This window comes from Dermochelys coriacea, chromosome 2 (genome assembly GCF_009764565.3).
Source record: "Dermochelys coriacea isolate rDerCor1 chromosome 2, rDerCor1.pri.v4, whole genome shotgun sequence".
In the NCBI taxonomy this organism is placed as follows: domain Eukaryota; kingdom Metazoa; phylum Chordata; order Testudines; family Dermochelyidae; genus Dermochelys; species Dermochelys coriacea.
The window spans coordinates 241,481,308-241,501,279 of NC_050069.1; the positions used below are offsets into that span (position 1 = coordinate 241,481,308).

Sequence of the window (19,972 nt, forward strand, 5' to 3'; positions counted from 1 at the left end):
TAACCGAACAGTGTAACAAAGCTTTGCAAGTTATGCTGTGGAATCTCCTAAAAGAAAATTGCCTTAATTGTGGCTTTTTAGCAAACTGATTCCAGCTAACAGCCATATAGTCAAGATTTCATTTCTAAAATTAGTGTCTACCCTTATTTGAATACCATCCTTAAACTAAAATATTTGTGGGTATTCAATAGGTGCTGATAAATTGATTTACTATAATCAATGTTTGTCAGTATGTACTGAAGCTACAGTATCACAGCAAGATTGGGAAAATGCAGAGTTTAAGTAGAGGGATAATGTATATCACCGTTTACAATGACCTCTCAGACTGGAAAAAGAACACAGAACCTTACATTTCTATATTAATGGTTCAAATGGTCTAGAACAAGGGTCTCAAGCACACGGAGTTATTTCCTGCGGCCCGCCAAGCTTCCCTCACCTCCTCCCAGCCCTCCCCCTGAGCGTACCATGTCCCTGCTCCTCCACCTACCTTCCAGCACTTCCCACTGCCAAACAGCTGTTAGGTGGCACTTAGGACTTTCCAGGAGGGAGAGGGGAGGAGTGGGGAGGCAGAGCACTCAGGGGAGCGGGCAGAGAAGAGGTGGGGTTTGGGATTTGGGGAAGGGGTGGGGGATCATGGACTAGACAAACAGTCTGAGGTATGAAAGTTCAGCATGTATGATTCTTTGCTGTGAGTAGCTGGGAAGAATGTTTGTTAAAAGTGGCAACGTATTTTGTATGAATAGTCACTTTAAAAAGTTCCTGCCATTACAGCTATGTTGATAGACTGTTAGTGTAGATCATCAGTGTTACTGACCACAAAGAATAGTTACAGGTGTTTATATTTTATTAAAACCCCTCTTTGCATTACAGTTTTAAAAAAATACTGTGACTTTTAATAGCATACCATATTACTCTTCATTTTTTTCATTTTTGACTATAATGTTGTATCGTTGTATGAAAAGGTTTCAGTGACCTCGGGCCAATGTACTAGTCCTCATGTGGCCCTCATGGTGATTTGAGTTTGAGATCCCTGGTCTAGAACTATAGTGTCAAAATGCCATTACCAGTCAATGGCTCTCTAGCCCTTATGGGAAAGAAACTGGTGATCTCCCCAGCCCATTCCCTAGTAAGCCAACACAGATTCTACTAAGATAACCAAAGTTAGGCAAGATACCAGGGTTTGCTATTTTAGCCTAAAGAGAATTTTTTTAAAGCTGTCACTAACTGGCTTTGGTAAGAAACCACCCTTACCACCACTACTTCTTTCACAGCTCAGCATATCTCTGACTTAAAACTCAAATATAGCAGTTTCCATTAGTTAATTTCAAAGCAAGATAAAAATGCTCTTGAGATATTCTCAGACTAAGTGTCAACACAAACTTTAAAAGCACTATTTCATATCCACTAAGCTATTGATTACATTCACCTATCCATACTCGCAAATTACCAACATGCAATATACATAAGAAATCAATGACAGTGGCTAGTGACAATCACATGCATCTGGACTAAAGTTCAGTGAGCCCAGAAGTTGAAATTAACAACACTGTGCTTGCTTCCTCTAGGAAAAAGTCACTAAGAACTGCTTAAATTCACATCATCTCCAGTTACACATTCAACACTGAAAAAAATAGTTCTAACTGAAGTTCTTCTATGCCATTCATATCCAAGGACACTGTAAATGAGAATAAGAGCACAAAGCAAAGTACTTTGTTACAAATAAATTTATGTGCCATTTATCTTACTTGACAAATCAATGCCATGCTAGACTAGATGAAAAATATGAAATGAAGATTTCACCTCAATCTTCTTATTCTTTCTATTTAGGAAGCAAATTAAAAACAGTAGTAAACTACATCAAAGATGTATAATTAAGAAAAAAAAATCGACTTAGATCCTTTTCAAGCTTACCTGCACTTGTTCTGTGGAGCTGCTACTGAGTTCGTCTCCAGATTCTGAATCCTGATGGACTTTTTCTGAGCTTTCCCCTGCTGAATCACAGGACTGTTCATGTGAGAAGCTGGTCTTCTCTATTTCCATGAGCTCTGGACAAGTGAGATGTCCCAGACACAGAGACCTGTACTGGCTGGAAACCTTTGGGGACTGCAACTCACTGTTAATTTTTCCATTATTTTGGGCAAGGTCCAGGCTCAGGCCAAGATTTTGACCTGGGCTACTATCTGGGCCCAGATTCTGATTGGCATCACGAACTAGACCAGACACTTGAACTGGAGAGGATTTTCCAAAACTAGAAAGCTCTGGAGACTTGTTCACATTTTCTGTCGACTTCTGTAAACTATGCATCAGTTTCAAAGAGCTATTTGGCAGACCACCTGATTGTTTAACAGGTGGCATTAGTGCTTTTCGTGTTACTTCTTTCACATACTGTGCTGGCACATAGAAGGGCTTGGAATTTTCATCCCTTTTGACTTGCCACCAATCATCATTAGTCTTTTTCACTAAAATGTATCTCTCCCCTTGTTTTATCACAATCTTTTTATCCTTTGCCTCATACTCATAATCATACTCTACTTCAATGTACAGCGGTCCTGGGAGGATCTTTCCAGTTTTGTCAGCCATCTCTATCTGAAAGAGATATTCACCTTTCCAGGCGAAAGATAAGGCACATCATGACTTTTTTTTCCTGTTTGTATCCGTAGAGCTATAAGAAACAAAAATAAAAGTCAATTGCCTAAAATGTCTGAGGGAAATGTGGTTTCAAAATTAATACCACATATTGCATTAATTATCTAAGTCTTTCAACAAGCAGTAACAGTTTGATAAGAAAACAACTGTAAGGTCATACCCGACACCCTATTTATGAAAGTAAAACAGTGGAAACAATGACCTCTAGGATTGCCAACTGTAATTGCACAAACCCAAACACCCTTGCCCCCCCTGCCCCACCCCTTCTCAAAGGCCATGCCCACCGCTCACACCATCCCAGCTCCCTCTGTTGCTTGCTCTCCCCCACCCTCCCACCAGGCAGGAGGGGGGGCAGGCTCTTGGGAGGGGGTTGGGGTATAGGCTCTGGGCTGGGGGCAGGAGGGGGTGAGGGCTCCAGCCAGGCAGTGCTTACTTCTGGCGGCTCCAGAAAGCCACGAGCACATCCCTCTGGCAGCAGCTCCTAGAGGAGCCAGGAGGTCTCCACACACCGGCACCGCCCCCACAGCTCCCACTGGCCACAGTTCCCTGCCAATGGGAGCTGCAGAGTTGGCACTGGGGGGGGAGGGGAGGGGGAAGAAGAGAGCACGTGGCGATCCCCTGGGCCCCTCAAGGGGTCACAGGGACATGTGGGCTGCTTCTGTGAGCAGTGTGGAGCTGGCCAGGGAGGGAGCCTGCCTTTCCCCACTACACCGCTGGACTTTTAGCACCTAAAATCTCCTGGTTTGGCTTCAGAAGCCTTCAGGAGACAGAGTCTGATTCCAGGAGACTCCCTGAGAAACCAGGAGGATTGGCAACCCTAGCCACAACTTCTGCCCTCCTATGCTCATGACCCTCTTACTATCTGCAAGTTACCTATTAAGCCTATTGTTTCTGTTACTTAGCAAAGAAGATCAGTGTTTTTTTTAGCTCGAGTCAATCACTTGCTTACGTACAAGCTTAAAATTCTTCATGGAACAGTGTGACTTCTCCTATAATTAAGTCTTCAGAAGGAGAAGGGCTGGTTTGCTTATTTTGCCTCCCTTTCTCTGGTCCCAAGAAGTCCTCTGAGGCCCCTTTCAGAGTTCCCAGAATTACTCATTAGTCCCCTTAATCATTCTCCCCCCACACACTAACAAACTTGTGACAGGCCAGCAATCCTTGCAAGGATGGCTTGATACTCCATTCAAGTGCTATTAACACCTCTTCTGTATCAGCCAAATAGATCCCTCTACAAGGAACTCCCTCCCTTCCACATGCAGAGCATAATGCCTCCACAGTCAAACTCAGGCTTTCATAATGGAGCAACTGGCCTGCTTGCAGATTTAAGTGTGCTTTACCAACATCCATGACACCATTATCTCTCTCTAAAGGATATTTTAAATTTCCAATTTAGTTTTTGGGTTTTAGCCCAGTTAGAAGCAGTTAAAAACATCCACAGTTTAATTTGTTGGGGTTTTTTAAAAGCACTCTCTAATTACTTACCTCACAAGACAGTGTGGCACAACCCAGAAACAGCTAGAAGGGAAGGGGACAAAACAAACAAGAGAACATTGAAAATAGAGTAAGAGGACAGAACCAACAAGAAATGTGGAAGGAGAGTAATGAGCAAGCAATATGCCTTTTTTCCTATTTTCTCATGTTTAGTTCTTTTAACTATCTAATTTGATGCATGTATTCTATGGAAAATTTGGGAAGGGCTTTCAGTCTCTCATAGTCCAGGCAATATAACCAAATATATATCTGTCCTTGCACTCTGTTTAATAGTCCTGTTATAGCGTTAGTCATAATCCAGTGACAACTTGAGTTCCAAAGAACAACTGATGATAATTTAGTTTGGCCACCGCATAACAAATTAGTAACAAGAAATTTTAAGATTAGCATTAGACAAAGATTAAACACATTAAAAGGGAGCAGAAAGTCTAAAAACCAAGTAGCTAGAATGCTAGCTTCTTTAAAATAGTTTTAAAAAGTAAATACACCAAGTATAAAATAATGTATAGTTTACTGAACACACTGCTTAGGGAATAGAAATTCTTTAAGAAACTTTGAGCTCCTGAAAGCCCCAAGCCTGCAATCAGAACTGCATGGGCTTACCCCTGAAAGAGAATGAAGTCAGTGCAACTCTACACTGACATGCGTCCATCCATACAGACGTGACTGCAGGATTGCAGCCTAATCATGCAAACATAGGAAATCTTAATAAGGGAAGTGGGCTCTTCTAATGAGCAAAATGTCGAAGATTTATAACACAAATCCTTTTGCCTTTAACACATTTTCCTTCATTTTCAGTTTGGCTAATCGTATCTCTGATCCTTCAATGTATTGTGCACCTTTATTTCCTATTAAATTCAGTGGGGGTTGAAGGAGCTAAGTTCATAGTAGTGAGGTCCATAAGGAGCCACTGGTGCTTAAGCAACTTTCTTTTGCTTCACCCTGAAATGTCATGAGAGTGACTTTTTAATTACAGTAATTTCCAGTAGAATCTCCGATTCTAAACTTAGAATTATGATTTTATTGGGGGACTTGACAGAATAAAAAGATACTATGTTCAGTCAAACAAAACTGAAAAATAGCACAAAAATACTGCCTAAGATTGTGTGTGTGTAAATGCTCTGCTTATAAAGTACGTCTGCGTCAGCGTTCAAGTTCCTATCAAAATTATATGGTTTTGATTAAAAAGTGACTAGCTTTTATGCTATTCCATCAAAGTAGAGGTCTTACAGCAAAGGAACTCTGATCACCCGTTACCTTTCCTCAGTTGCACAGCTCCAATCTCCACATGTAATTCCCTCCCTCCCCCTGCCCTTCTCCTTGCAGCTTCAGATTTCCATTATGAATTCTTGGTGTTTTGGCTATGACTTATATATGTTTAAGTCATATCTTGCTTCCTGCCCCAGCTGCCAGCAAATTCTTACCCTCAACCCAATTTCAAAGTCTTCTCATAGGAATATTCCATTTTTAAAATTATTAAGTCTTACTGTTCATAGTGCTTCTTCCAAGCTGATTGCTTGCTCCCTTTCACAGCAGCTAACTGCTGCTCCCTGCTTCAAGGTAACACCTGACAGAAACTGCTTTTATCTTTTTATGTTGCACCCCACCATCACAAACAGCTAAACTTCACATATTAAGCATTTTGGCTTCTTGTTATTTCAAGATGGAAACTGATATAAGCTACTGTCCCTGCTTTTTAAAAAAAAAGTTCACAGTTTTATGGGCGCAGAGACAAAATACAAGTCAACAATCCTGAAGCGAGTTCAATCCCACCACTCTATAATCAGTATCAGAGTCTCATGGCCCATTTCTTAAAGAAAGGAGAGGGACAGCAGCTCTCATCATCATTCACATTGCAGTATGTTTAAGTCAAAGGACCTGCATTAAGCACCCCGTGAAGGTTTCTGCAGTAGTCCGAGTACTACCAACTATCAAGACAGGAAAGGAAATCATCATGTTAATTATTATGAGTGCATTCCATGCTAGACTGAGCCATTTAATGCAGGTTTATAAGAAACTCATGTCAAGATCAAGCTAGTGAGTAAGACCCATTTCTGTCTGTCACAGTGAAAGGCAATACGGATACCTGGAACTCAGTGTTTCCCACCAACAGAATGAGTGGATCCTGTGAATGCTCAACATCAAAATAATTCAATGCTCTTTATCACACGTATCCAAAATGCAACAGATTGTCTTCTATGGTAGCGTTCATAAGAACGACTATATGTACAGACTTTCTGAACTATAGTAGCACCACTAGTGGATTCTTACCTTAGTAAAGGATTCTGGATTTAATTTGTGCCCTTCCAAGGATCTGAATGCCCATCTTCTGATACTTCAATGTAAGGAGGTATTGTCAAACCTCAACGATAAAAGTTTAGTTATCCTTTCCAACCAAGTAATGCTAGTGTAGTCTAAAAGCGAGCACATATGAGTGGAGTTAAGAGTTCTTGAATTATTCCTGACTTTGTCACTGCCTAAAGTGATATAGTTGGTCAAGTTTTGTAACTTCTGTCGCTCAGTTCCACCCCCCAACCATAATCTGTAAAATGATAAATTCCCACTATGGTAAAGTGCTTTGAGATCCTCAGAAAGAAAGTGTGGTGTCTGAGTTTTAAGTATTACTTGAAGCAACTTCCTCTACAGTGTACACCTGTAGCCTTTGATATGTGAATGCATCTGGAAACTTAATTCATGAGATTAATATTACTGAATGGATTTCCACTGATCACACTGTAGTCACTAAGAAAATTCACCATTGACAACGGGACCGAGATCAGCATCTATACTTCTTTCTTTGGTCAAAGAAAGCCTGGGTGCCAGAGTGCATTTAAAAGACTGACAAAATCCTTACAGTCTGGCAGTAATTAAGTTCCCGCACTCTACAGGGCATTTGTGCCATCCTAAAGTGATGTACTATGCAGAATAAAATTATACTACCTATATAATAGGAACTGAAGTAGTTAAAACATATTAAGTTAGATTTTTAGATTAAGAGCTCATGCAGAGAATCTTTTAGGTCACCCATTTCCTAGGGGAAATGGAACACTTCTCAACACAGAGATAGCGATTGTGTTATGATAGTGAATCCATTAAATTCTGTAAGGACATACTCAATATTGAGTAGGTTTTATGACTTGCTGAAAGGAAAAAAGCCCTCTCCTAGCTATGATTCAGGGGCCTCAGGTCCAAAATTTAGTCTCTCTCTCTCATAAAGACTTCTCCAATTTTAATGGAATAATGGGTTTATGATGACAATTCCCTCACTGTCAGACACATACCCCTACCAGAAGAGATTCATCCATAAATCTAGGGCCTTGATTAAGCACAAATTTTTACTAACTAAAGTTTTTTTTAAAACCAATTTACTTAAAATTGGTATAAATTTGCATGTAAACACTTTTAGGTTGGTTTAATAGTAGTTTATATCAGTTTAGCAAAACTCTATAAAAAAATTTAATCTACACTGAAACAAGACTCTCATACTAAAATATCAGTGACTACACAGACCGCACAAATTTAAATTGATTTTAAACTACACCTTTAGTTAAATCTATGCAACTTTCAGATAAGACCTGAAATAAGTACTCTATGTAGCCCAGCTGCTTCCCCAGATTCCACAGCACCTCCCATCTTGAAATATCAGCACTATTCTACACAAACAACAAAGATCTCCCCATGTGTGGTTGCTGTCAGCAGTTAATGCAGTTGTGTATTGACTGCATTTCTAAGCTTCTACGAACTGGACTCCTTTCCCAGGAGTTATTTGAGGAATATCAGAAAAGGTTGTACAAATACTTAGATTTTTAGGAGTATTTTTGAAGAGCTACTGTTAAGACATTTTAATTTACAATACAGTCAAGAAACTGAGGTTCACACATTTCACCTCTCAAAAAGGTGAACTGAACCACTAAAACCAAACAATAGCCACTGTTTATGTGATCCACACAAAAACAATGGTTTGGTTCTTGTACCACCTCTGCAATAGATATTTAATTGACAAGCATTATTCCCTACAGCTGCGATGAATACATTAATGATACTGCTGCACAAACAAGAAAGTCAGTCACAGAAACCATATTTGAGAACATTTATCATAAATTCTTACCAACTGAAGGCCAAATGAAATATAAAATCCACCCATTTATCTCTACATAGATGTTTTTCCCCTTGAATTTGTCCTTTCAGCACCTCAAAAATATTTGCTCCAACAGCATTTCTTGAATATGGTCCCAGGATATACTTAGTTTGGGGACAGAATTAAACCCTTTGTGTAATTCTTGTTATATCAGGGATGAATTTAGTATTTTATTCAAGTTTTTCCAAATGAGGCACTATTTCTTATTTTTCATGATCAAAAACAAAAAATTAGCTGATCATTCTTTCAAGCTTTTCAATAGATTCAGTGACTGAGGGAAATAAAGGAAGTCAGCAATATATTCTGCATTTTGTAAGTGTTCATGTTACAAGCAGAATTTGAAGAAATCCTCTACTATATCCAAAGAGCTACTTCTTTTTTTAAGGTTTCAGAGTAGGTCATCACAGAATCTCCCAAGTACATACTTTCTATAAGCCAATTTTCCCTCACATCTGCCCTGTTAGAAACGAACTTCACATACTGAAGTTCGTCAGAACACTTTTTTGACAACATGCATCAGTTTATTTGAACAGAATTTTAGGCAAAATCATTTCAAGCTAGCATGCACATATATATGAAACACAACCAGCTAATGTGGACAGTAAGGACTTGTAGGTCCTTTAAAAAACAGGTCTAATCCTCTACCCACCTCCTCAGACATAAACCATCATTAGCATTAGGAGACAAATTTAATTCCCAAGCAGAATAAGCCCCCCCCCCCAAGTGTTTAGACTTCCGTAAAAATTAAAAGCATAACAAGTAAACATCTAATTTCCTGATAATTGTGTATTAACTCAGCCTAGAGACTTCTGAGTACATGGTATATTTTAAATGGTTGTCAAAGCAACTTTTAAAAGCCACTTTTCACCAACCATAAACATAATGAGCATGCAGCCTAACATCAGTCCCTTGCCTTTCACTGTGCACTTTTGTTGTGTTGTTGACTAGAATGATAAGCTATAAATAGCTGAGCAAATCTGTGTCTGTATACTATGATTAAATCATGCAAACAAGCAGCATTCAAACTATTTTAGGGCGTGTTAAGAGTCCACATTCAACATGGACATCGGAAAAATACAGTAATGGCTACCATCTCAATTAGCATTCAAGCTGTTTTGATCTGAGCCTTAGGATTCGTTTTAACAGGTGAAACGAAATGTTACACAAGACATTCATAGCTCCGTTGACTCATTTGCGAGCATATATATCTGCAGTGTATAAAAACACATACGGTCTACGAAAGGCCACATACGGCCACAAAGGTCTACGAAAAACATACCGCACAGTATTGAGCACAGCCTGTGAAACGAGCCACACACACACAAAATCACTTCACATTTTCAAAGACACGAAAGTCTTTCTCTGCCAGCTTCACAACCTGGGCTATGCAGCCCGCTTGTCGGTACAGGGGGACGCAGAGCGGGTGTCGCTCACTTTGCCCCCACCCAACCCCAGGAGTTCTGGGGAGTCGGAACAAGCCAGCCCCGCACAGCGCGGGTCTAGCGGCCCCGGGACAACAGCGCAGGAGGGGCCGATGCCTTCACGCTTCCGGGCACAAGCCAGCCACTGGCAGGGACCAAGGAGAAACTTCCCGTACGGGCAGGTTATTCCTTAACTGCCTGTTACCGGGATCCTCGCAACCGGCTGCCCCAGCCACCGTCCGGGCCAGGCCAGCGGCCCAGGCGGCTCCCCAGCTCGGCCCCGCATGGCAGCCCCTAGGACCCCCGCCCTCGGGCACCACAGGGGTGGGGGCACAGGGAGCCCAGGCGCCCGCAGGAACGGACTCGGGGGCCCCGTCCGAGACCCCCTCCCGCCGCCGCCAGCCAGGGGGCGTCCCTGCGAGGAGCAGCCTCCCACCAGCCAACGGGGCCACCCGCAGGGTCCCGGCTGCCCCCGAGTCGCCGCGCCCTGCCCCGCCGTAGCCCCCCTGCTCAGAGCCGCCTTACCCGGACGGGCGTCGAGTCCGCTCCCGCCTCAGCACGGCGCCTATCGCCGCCGCCCCCCGGCCGCCACCGCCGCCGCCTCCTTCTGGCGCAGCGGCCGCTCCTCTGGGGCACAGCGCGGCGTCAGCGCTCCCTCGTCACGTGCCGGGGGAGGGGTGGAGCGAGGGACGTGAGGGGGAAAGGTGCCAGGGGGCGGGGACAGCTGGGCGCTTATGGGCAGCTGGGGGTGGGAGAGGAGCTGTGCGGGTGGGGAGGGAGCCGGAGGAAGAGGGGGGAGCGAGGAGGGGAGCCGGAGGAAGAGGGGGGGAGCTGGGTAAGGAGGGGAGGGGGGAGCCGGAGGAAGAGAGCTAGGGGAGGGGGGGAGCCGGAGGAAAAGGGGGGAGCTGGGGGAGGGGAGGGGGGGAGCCGGAGGAAGAGGGGGGAGCGGGGAGGGAAGGGGAGGGGAGGTGGGGAGCCGGAGGAAGAGGGGGGAGCTGGGTGAGGAGGGGAGGGGAGGGGGGGAGCCGGAGGAAGAGGGGGGAGCTGGGTGGGGTGGGGAGCCGGAGGAAGAGGGGGGAGCTGGGTGGGGTGGGGAGGGGAGGGGGGGAGCCGGAGGAAGAGGGGGGGAGCTAGGGGAGGGGGGGAGCCGGAGGAAAAGGGGGGAGCTGGAGGAAGAGAGGGGGAGCGGGGTGGGGTGGGGAGGGGGGAGCCGGCAGAGATGAGCCGGGGTGGGGGTTGGAGGGGAGCTGGGTGTTGGGGGGCGAAGCGGCTTTGAGAGGGAGAGGAGCGGGGAGATGGAAGGGAGGGGAAGCGGCTGGCAAAGGGGAGCCAGTGGGATGGAGAGGTCAGAGGACAAGCTGTCCAGCCTTAGGTCTCGCTGCTGCTGGCCCAATACTGCCTTAGTCCCTGTTGCGTGCGGGAGGGGTTAGGGCAGCGGCGTATTAACGACAAAATTGCAGGGGCGGCAAATTTATAATAGCAGCCAGAGGCTGCTTCCCCCGGCGCCAGTTCGCGCCCTCTGCCCCCGGCCCCGCCCCAACTCCGCCTCTTCCCCGCCCCCTCCCTGCCCCTATTGGTCCCCGTTCCCAAATCCCCACCCTGGCCCCGCCTCCTCTCCTGAGCGCGCCCTGTTCCCCCATCCTTCGCGAACCTGTTTCGGGGCCAAGCACTGGCGGGGCGGGGAGAAGCAGGGCCCGGCGGCGCGCTCAAGGGAGGATCCGGAGGCGGAGCGGAGACGAGCTGAGCGGGAGGGAGGCGGGGGGGGTAGGGGTGGCGGCAATTATGTCAGGGCCTAGGGGCAGCAAAATCATTAATCCGCCACTGGGTTAGGGCATTGTCTGGATGTGATATGACTCTCTTAGCACAAGACATCCAGCTGGGACAAGTCCACGGTGGGGTTTTACCCTCTGTCTTGCTGCCTTTAGGTGTTCTGTGATCACCAAAACCCAACGCACTGGAACTCACCCTCTCCTCATTCAAATTTCCCCATCATCCGGCTCACACACTGAGCTCTGGCAAATGCCCTCTGCACCCCAACATCCCATTAGAGATGGAGTAAGCTCTGAATAACTCGCACATCAGACACTCAATCTGTGCTAATTCCATAGTCTGCATCCCCCTGAGCATTTTGTTCTTTTTGTCCTTCAGATTGTAAAATCTTCTGGGAGGGTTTGGCCTTAATTTTTCAATTGTACAGTGCACAAGTACATTGTAAGTGCTTAAACATTAATAATAACCCCCAGTCTATCCAGCTCCCTCCCCAGTTTACCACCCATTTTGCATCATCCACATTTTAACAAGGAGCATATCCTATAGCATATCCCAACTTCGCTGTGTCAAAATAATGCACATTTCCCCAATCAGCCAAACTCAAAAAAAGTGTTATCCTTGTCTAGCAGTAAGGGCTAAGTAAATGCTGAGTCCCGCACCATTAAGCTTCTGATATCTTTAGCTAATGTAAGCCCTGATTTTAGCCAGGAATGTAGATGATCATTTTAAATTGGCAAACACCTACACTATTTAATCCATTCTGCAACCCTTCTTCTTGCAGTATCCCTATAATCTGTCAAAGTAATCCTGATACCGCTATGTACACAATAAGATCACTCACTAGCACAGATGGTAGTATAAAATATAGAGATCTCTATGTGTGGTTAAAAAAGCCTGATAAAGAGCAAAGAAAAGCTGCACCATTTTTGGATATGCACCCTTCGGTACGTAATTATGTACACACACCCACGATTTCAGAAAATCATCTCCCTGCAGTCACTTCATTGGCTTCCTGATAAGCAACCAAACATTTCTAAAATTGTAGCCTCATCAATCTCCAATTCACTTCAAGTCCCCTTGCCCACTTCTTATATCATAGGGCTACTTTCATCATATGCTGCCTTTGACACGAGGGGTATATTTTTCCATACACGACTTGTGATTCTGAAACTTGTGACTATAGCAACCTTAGTCACTTCACCCCCATGTGGTTTAAAAATTGATTGTCAGTTCAATCACTCTAGTCTGGGTGACCTTGAAAATCTAAGCCTTAAACACTTATTTGTTCTGATTAGCATTGTTAAATATCTTATTTTAGAATTTTTCTGTGTTTCACTGCTAATTTTAACTTTAATTGGAAACTGCCATGGGCTACAGAACTCAAAAACATCACCATCTAGGTTAAATCCTTATTATTACTGATGAAAATCTACAGAAGTCAAGAAATTTTAAATTAACCCACTTAAATAAGATTATTATTATTTTGAGTACACAGAAATGGGTTGGGTGTCTCACAAAAGCCAGTGAAGAGTTTGAAATCTAAATTAGAAAATGATGCAACAGATGGGGGTAAAAAATCTAATAAAGGGAAGATGAAAGAGGCATGATTGGGGTAGCATTAATAAGATCACAGGTCTGCAAAGAAAGGACTTGATTAAATTTAAATTTATTTTATTCTACTTTTTATTGTTAATTTTCTTCCCTCTAACTTCTGACTGGCAAGACAGCAATAGTGAATTTTTAGGAGGGATCTGAATTGTGTTTTTGTAAATTTTGGATACTGTCATACTACAATTGACATTTGTAAATGTAGCTCAGCTTTCTAAATACATTTATAAAAGTCTTCTTTACTCTTTAGGAATTTAAGCCCTCACTGAAGTCTATTGGTCTGATCCTTTGTGTTACTGAACAGTTTTCTTTGGGCTCTTGTTCTCTATTATAGCCACTTATGTTGTCCAAACTTTGCAGCTCTGAAAGCAAATGAAACTAGACCCTATCTTTACTGGCTAAACAACTGAATTTAAATCCTACTTAAGCACAGTTTGAATTTGGTTATAGACGAATGAGATTCTAACACAATTGGATTCCTGACCTAGCATGTACCCAGTGGATCAGGTCACAGGCATAGTTTGACTTAGATATCGGGAGCAAAGGGGGACTCCAATCAGACCACCAGGGCCATGTGCAGGGGAACAAATTCTGCACCTGTCCTAGGTTTTCAGTTTTTTGTGGGAGCAATGTCACTTCTGACCCCTCCAAGCTATGCCCATGGGTCAGGCAGGATTGTACTTGGGTGGCTAGCCCAAGCTACTTCCAACCTGACCACGGCTACACTACTATTTTTACTGTGCTAGCTGGAACAGAGCTAGTGCATGTGGAGCACCCTCCTAGCTGCTGCGTAGACATACCCCCAGTGTGCATGGGGCCAAAGATATGTTAAAACAATGCTTTAGTCTAGATAGTATGACCTAGATTAAATCATCATTTTTTACAATCATGTCTATACTGGCCAACCAAACCATGTTAGAACCATATTTGGCCAGAGTTTAAATTCTGATTAAGCAGGTTTTTATCTGATTGTTCAGCCAATTACTCCCGGGAATTCTGCACCAAAAAATTAACTATTCTGCTCCAAAAAAATAAAAATTCTGTGCACCATATTTTAAAATTCTGCAAAATTCTGCATATTTTATTTGTCAAAATAACACAATATAATCACACTGGTTTCAATTATTTTGGTAATTTATTTAAACTACAATACAATGGATGGAGAATGGCAGTGGGGAGCATTGGAAGAAATCCCCAAACCTCCTTTGTCTAATAGTAATGTAGTAGGTTTGACCCTTTATTTCTAGTTATTAGTCAACAAATATAAGCAACCATATGTTCAGTATTACATCATAGGCAACTGAAGAGCAACTGAGGGCTGGGGAATCAAATTCACAATTTATATTGGCTACTGACCATCTCCAGAAAGTTCTAGAAAACAGTTCATGGAGCATATTTTGATAGGAAATGTTTTCAATCCAAAAATTTAGACCAGCTCGAACGCACCATAAGCGTTTATAAGCCATACTGTTGTTTACAATAAGACTCCTTTACACCACTCTGGCAATGTACACGTGTTTAAAACTTGTACACATGTTTTATACTCCTGAGGGATTCACAAAGACAATGGGAACAATTCGCGAAGCAGGCAGGCTGCTACATTGTGTTCTGCTTGAGGGGATAGAGCCTCCCCCATGCCTACCTCCTCAGAAACACCCCCAAAACCCTGCCCCTCCATGCTGAGCATGCCTCAATAGCATGCAAGAGTGACAGAATGTCTTTCTCTCTCACATGCATGACTGTCTAGCTCCCTCTTTCCCCCTGCCACGGAGGTGATTTATGGCTCTACTGGCTCTTCAAGGCACCCAAACCAACCTGCCAGCCCTGCCGGAGAGGGGCGCATGACTGCTCTTGAAGCTTCCCTTTGCTTCTGCAACATAAGTCACTTTTCTGCGGGGAAGCAAAGAAATCTGCAGGGGACATGAATTCTGTGCATGCGCAGTGATGCAGATTTCTCCAGGAGTAGCCAATGTAGATAGCCCTTAAGGTGACCTGCAAAGGAAATGGGAATTGTGCCGTTTTTTGCTTTTCTGAAAGCTTTTGTTTTGTTGTAAAAAGGTAATTTTTTTCTTGTCTTTCACTTTGGGAATATCAGAAATATTAATTCTAGTCTTCCCAGGTTTTGTTTAATAACCCTTTTGAAATGTCATTTGTGGATTGTGAGCTTTTTCATCCCTTAATGGAAGAGATAGGGATAAATCTTTAATAAAGACATATCAGCTCATATGATCCCTCACTCTCACAGATCTTGGGAGTCAGACCAGTCCTCGCTTACAGACAGCCCCCCAACCTGAAGCAAATACTCACCAGCAACCACACAACAAAAACACTAACCCAGGAACCTATCCTTGCAACAAAGCCCGATGCCAACTCTGACCACGTATTTATTCAAATGACACCATCATAGGACCTAACCACATTAGCCATGCCATCAAGGGCTCATTCACCTGCACATCTACCAATGTGATATATGCCATCATGTGCCAGCAATGCCCCTCTGCCATGTACATTGGCCAGACCGGACAGTCTCTACGCAAAAGAATAAATGGACACAAATCTGACATCAGGAATCATAACATTCAAAAACTGGTAGGAGAACACTTCATCCTCTCTGGCCACTCAGTAAAAGATTTAAGGGTGGCAATTTTGCAACAGAAAAGCTTCAAAAACAGACCTCAACGAGAAACTGCTAAGCTTGAACTAATATGCAAACTAGATACCATTAACTTGGGTTTGAATAGAGACTGGGAGTGGCTGGGTCATTACACATATTGAATCTATTTCCTTAAATATCCTCACACTTTCTTGTCAACTGTCTAAATGGACCATCTTGATTATCACTACAAAAGTTTTTTTCTCCTGCTCATAATAGCTTCTTCGTAACTAATTAGCCTCTCACAGTTTCTATGGTAACTTCCAACTTATCTGTGTATATATATATATATATATATATATAAATATATACACATATATATATCTTACTATATGTTCCATTCTATGCATCCGATGAAGTGGGCTGTAGCCCACGAAAGCTTATGCTCTAATAAATGTGTTAGTCTCTAAGGTGCCACAAGTACTACTGTTCTTATATCGGCTCAAGTATTTCTGAGGTGTTTGAGTTTAAATAGGTGATAACTCAAGAAACCCAAGTTTCTAAACTGCCTGACCAAAACATATTTCCCCTTTCAATTAGGAGTTATTTGCTTGGTTTTCTGATTACATTAGCCTGGAGCTGGATGCATTTAGGTGGTCAGTGTGACACACTCAGATTCTGCATAATTCTTTTTTTTTTCTCTCTCTCTTTCACTTTTAAGTATCTAGTCCCCATAGCTACTCAGAAACCTGAAAACCTGAACTGACTGTAACTGATGCAGTGATATCTGAATGAATTTGTAAACATTCTGAAACAATGTTATAGAGAGGAGTGACCTGTCTGCCCTCTATTAATCTAATCAAGATCAATGGTGATATTTCAGATGTCAGCTTTAACTATTTCATTGCTGATCACTTTAGCGGATGGAATAGGGAAGGAGGCAGGGATGAAATCCACAGGGGGTGCAAAGTAGGAATTGCAGAAAGGAAGAACAGAGAAGATGTATACAGACAGGGAAGAAGGAGAGAAACAGAGACTTTCATGAGGAGGAAAAGGGGGAGATACAAAGGGTAGAAATAAGGATGATCATAAGAGTGGGAAAATTTTCCCACTGAGGCCAAATGTGACAAATTTACAAGACAAATAATAATGTTAATAACTAAAAGATTAATTATTACATATTCTAGCCTTGATCTTTGTACAAATCTCCCAATAGCACCAGTAAGAATTCAGCTCTGAGCTGAAGTTAGTGTGTGCTTATGGAACATCATTATTGAAATGGAATTTAATTCTCTCCACAGAATGAGTCTGACACCACTGTCATAAGTCTACTAGCGTCCAAGTTGTTCACAGTGTCAGGAAAAGGGTAGACAAGACTAGAATTTGTGTTTTAAACAAGGAGAACAAATTATTTTAAAGAAACTCTTCCAGGTCTTCTTTATGTGTTATAAAGATAAAAAACAGGATGTAGGACATAAACTCACCTTCCACCCATCCCCACTTTGACTGTCATTTTTTAAGGAAGGTTCCCCATCCTTACTCTGCTCCATAGTGCAAAAGGCAAGTGGGTTTGTCTTTTTGGGTTACGTTTTAATTGTTTTAAATGTGAAAACGAATGTAGATAAATTGGGATACAAAATTCAGTTTGATACTTTTAGGTAATAGGATTTTCCCCATCGTTTTGTACAACTTTGGTATAGAAGATAATTCAGCCAACAGTCCCTGTTATTTTTAATATATCACATTGCAATTTATCTACTGATGTGTCTGATATATGCATGAAAGCACAGTAACCAGATTATTTATTATGTTTGTTTACTGCCAGGGCCAAGCCAGAGTGCTACAGGATGTAGTGTTAGTGATTCAGTAGGTACCACTGTAGCAATTTTCCTACTCTAAATCAGTGTCAAATCAATGGCCCAGCATAGTGTTAAGGTGCACAGTACTGATGAAGGTGCCAGAGGATGGTATGTAGATCTGAGGTCCTGACCATATGCAATCATTAAAGGTACCATATTACTTTGGAATCAGCTTGAGTGTTCAGCACAATTTTCAATTCAGTATCCACGGTATATTCTGCCTATCTCTGTCATTTCAGTTGGTTAAATTGAGTTAAGTTACATAGTCCTCCACTATATAAATGGCTGTGTGTCATAGTTCTGCTACTCTAGATTGGCTGTAACATGTACACCTCAAATATGAATGCATTTCCATAATAGGTGAAGTGATCCAGCGCCTAAACTCTACTGCTGCTGTGAAAATCAAAGCCATGATTTTTCCAAGTCTGCAAAGCCATTTGGGACAAAAAATGCAATGTGAAAGTAATGTGTGGTTATTATGAAAGTATATGAATATGATACCAGAGGAGGTCTTTGGGAGCAGCCACATAAAGAAATAAAACTATGCATGTGTTGTTTTATAATTGTAACTTTCATGTTAATTTGAATTACCTGTATTCTGATCAGAAGAACAAACCATAAAAAGCTGCACAAAATGCCCAGGAAGCAACTTGAGTTCATTTCACTTTCTTGCTTTTCTTCCACTAATTCTTCCCTTATTCTTATTTGTCTTACAGTAGAACCTAGATGCCCCAACTAAGACTAAAGCCCCATCCTGCTGGGTGCTGTATATATACACATAGAAAGAGACAGACCCTCCCCCAAATAGCTTACACTCTAAATCGACAGAACAAACGAAGTGTGAAATAACAGAATACTAGAGATGAGTAGAGACTGGAAACTGAGCCACAGAGAAATTATGTAACTTGCCCAAACTAGACAGCAAGTCTGTGACAGAGCCAGGAATTGAAGCCAGAGCACCCGAGTCCTAGCTCACTGCCTCAACAACAATACTGTCAGGACTCTCATTGGCTACAGAGTTGGTGGGGTGGGCCCACACAGACCATGGCCAGCCACTTTTGAATAGGTATGTGGAAACAGGGGCCACTTTACCTATAAGCAAACTAGGCAGCTATCTAGGGTGGCAGATTTCTGGGTGAAGCATCACAGTCTTGTCTACTGGGGTATGAACTGCAGTAAACTCTAATGTGTAGTTTCAAATAGGACTACATTTACGTATGCTAGGTACCTTTTAGCTTGTGCCAGCCCAGCAGGATCTACTTGGGGCAGCTAGAGTGCTTGGTAGAAACATCTGCTTCCAGGACTGGATTAACTTTTGTGCGCCCAGCACCAAACATATTTGTGGGCCCCCAGGGGGCAATAGATCATGGTGCAGGGAGGTCAGTCCCCAGAGCGAGGGGCCAGCCAGGGGCAATGGGGCATGGCATGCCAGGGGAAGCCACACTGCACCCAATGCAAGGGCACTATTTACAAACCGTCAGTTGCCAGACGCACAGTGGCCCACCCGGCCCCATGCTGCCAGCATGCCCCTTCCCCTCAGGGGTGGGCCTATGCCACACCATACAGCTCCTCCTGCCTAACACCCCCCGACTCCCTATTGCCAGAGGCCTCCCCGAGGCACTGCACCCTACACAACACCACCCCTGCCCACAGCCCCACCACAACTGCCCGGCATCCCCCATACAGAACCCCCACTCCCCAGTGCCCCAACACACACAGATCTTCCCCGCCCCTTCACAGCCCAGCACCCTCCCAGACTCTCCACAGACCCACTCTCCCAAGCCCTGCCTCCCAGCCGCACTCACCAACACTGCTGGGAGGTGACTGTGTCTGCTGGGCTGAGCCGGCAGCACAGCCAGGGCAGGTCCCAGGGCCGGGAATCGCTCCAGCTGGTCGGGAGTGGCGCGATCAGCCAGGCCAGGACCTGCCCTGGCCGGGGTCCCTCAAGATGCACTTGCCTGGAGGGGCCCAGCCAAGCCCTCGACACTGTTCCCCCCCCCCACACACACACACATGGCTGAGACTGGCCAGGCTTCTGCACCGGTCCCAGGCAGCTCAGCTTCGGGGAGACAGGTGGGGCCCCACAGGTGGGGTGGGAAGCAGAGACTGCCCAGAGCCAGAGGTGCACTGGGGTCTGCCCAGGGGGCTGAGAAGAGCAGGGGGTGGAGCCAGGGGGTGGAGAGGAGCCCTGGGGCAGCCGGCGGGCAGGCCAAGAAGAGCAAGTGGTGGGAAGGGGGAGCCAGCGGGATCTCAGGGTGCAGTGCAAGTGGAGCAGGCCAGAGCCCTTTCTGAGCATGGGACTGGCTCCATGGAGGCACTGGAGCCATTGTAAATGCGGCACTGTCTGCTCCTAATTGGCCCAGGCACCCTATTTAAGCCCAGCAAGCATTCCAGGAAGTGTCCATGTACAAGCTGCAAATTCTTGCCCCTTGTAATGATAAACCTG

General features: G+C 43.9%; 1 protein-coding gene across 11 annotated transcripts in view; it reads right to left on the reverse strand.

Moving 5' to 3' along the window:
- Nucleotides 1–10,399, reverse strand: part of ARHGAP12 (Rho GTPase activating protein 12) — a 146,903-nt gene extending 136,504 nt beyond the window's left edge. For 2 of the 11 annotated variants that reach the window (XM_038389271.2, XM_038389268.2), the window contains exons 1-2: nucleotides 10,222–10,399; nucleotides 1,912–2,662 (exon numbers count right to left, since the gene is read on the reverse strand). In XM_038389271.2, coding sequence (XP_038245199.1) covers nucleotides 1,912–2,580 — 669 coding nt within the window. In that variant the 5' untranslated portion in view covers nucleotides 2,581–2,662; nucleotides 10,222–10,399. Of the gene's footprint in view, nucleotides 1–1,911; nucleotides 2,663–4,128; nucleotides 4,162–4,976; nucleotides 5,075–9,554; nucleotides 10,002–10,221 lie in introns of those variants that run through there. The other 9 variants (XM_043509542.1, XM_038389275.2, XM_038389267.2 and 6 more) reach the window with 8 other exon arrangements.
- Nucleotides 10,400–19,972: the final 9,573 nt, after the last annotated feature.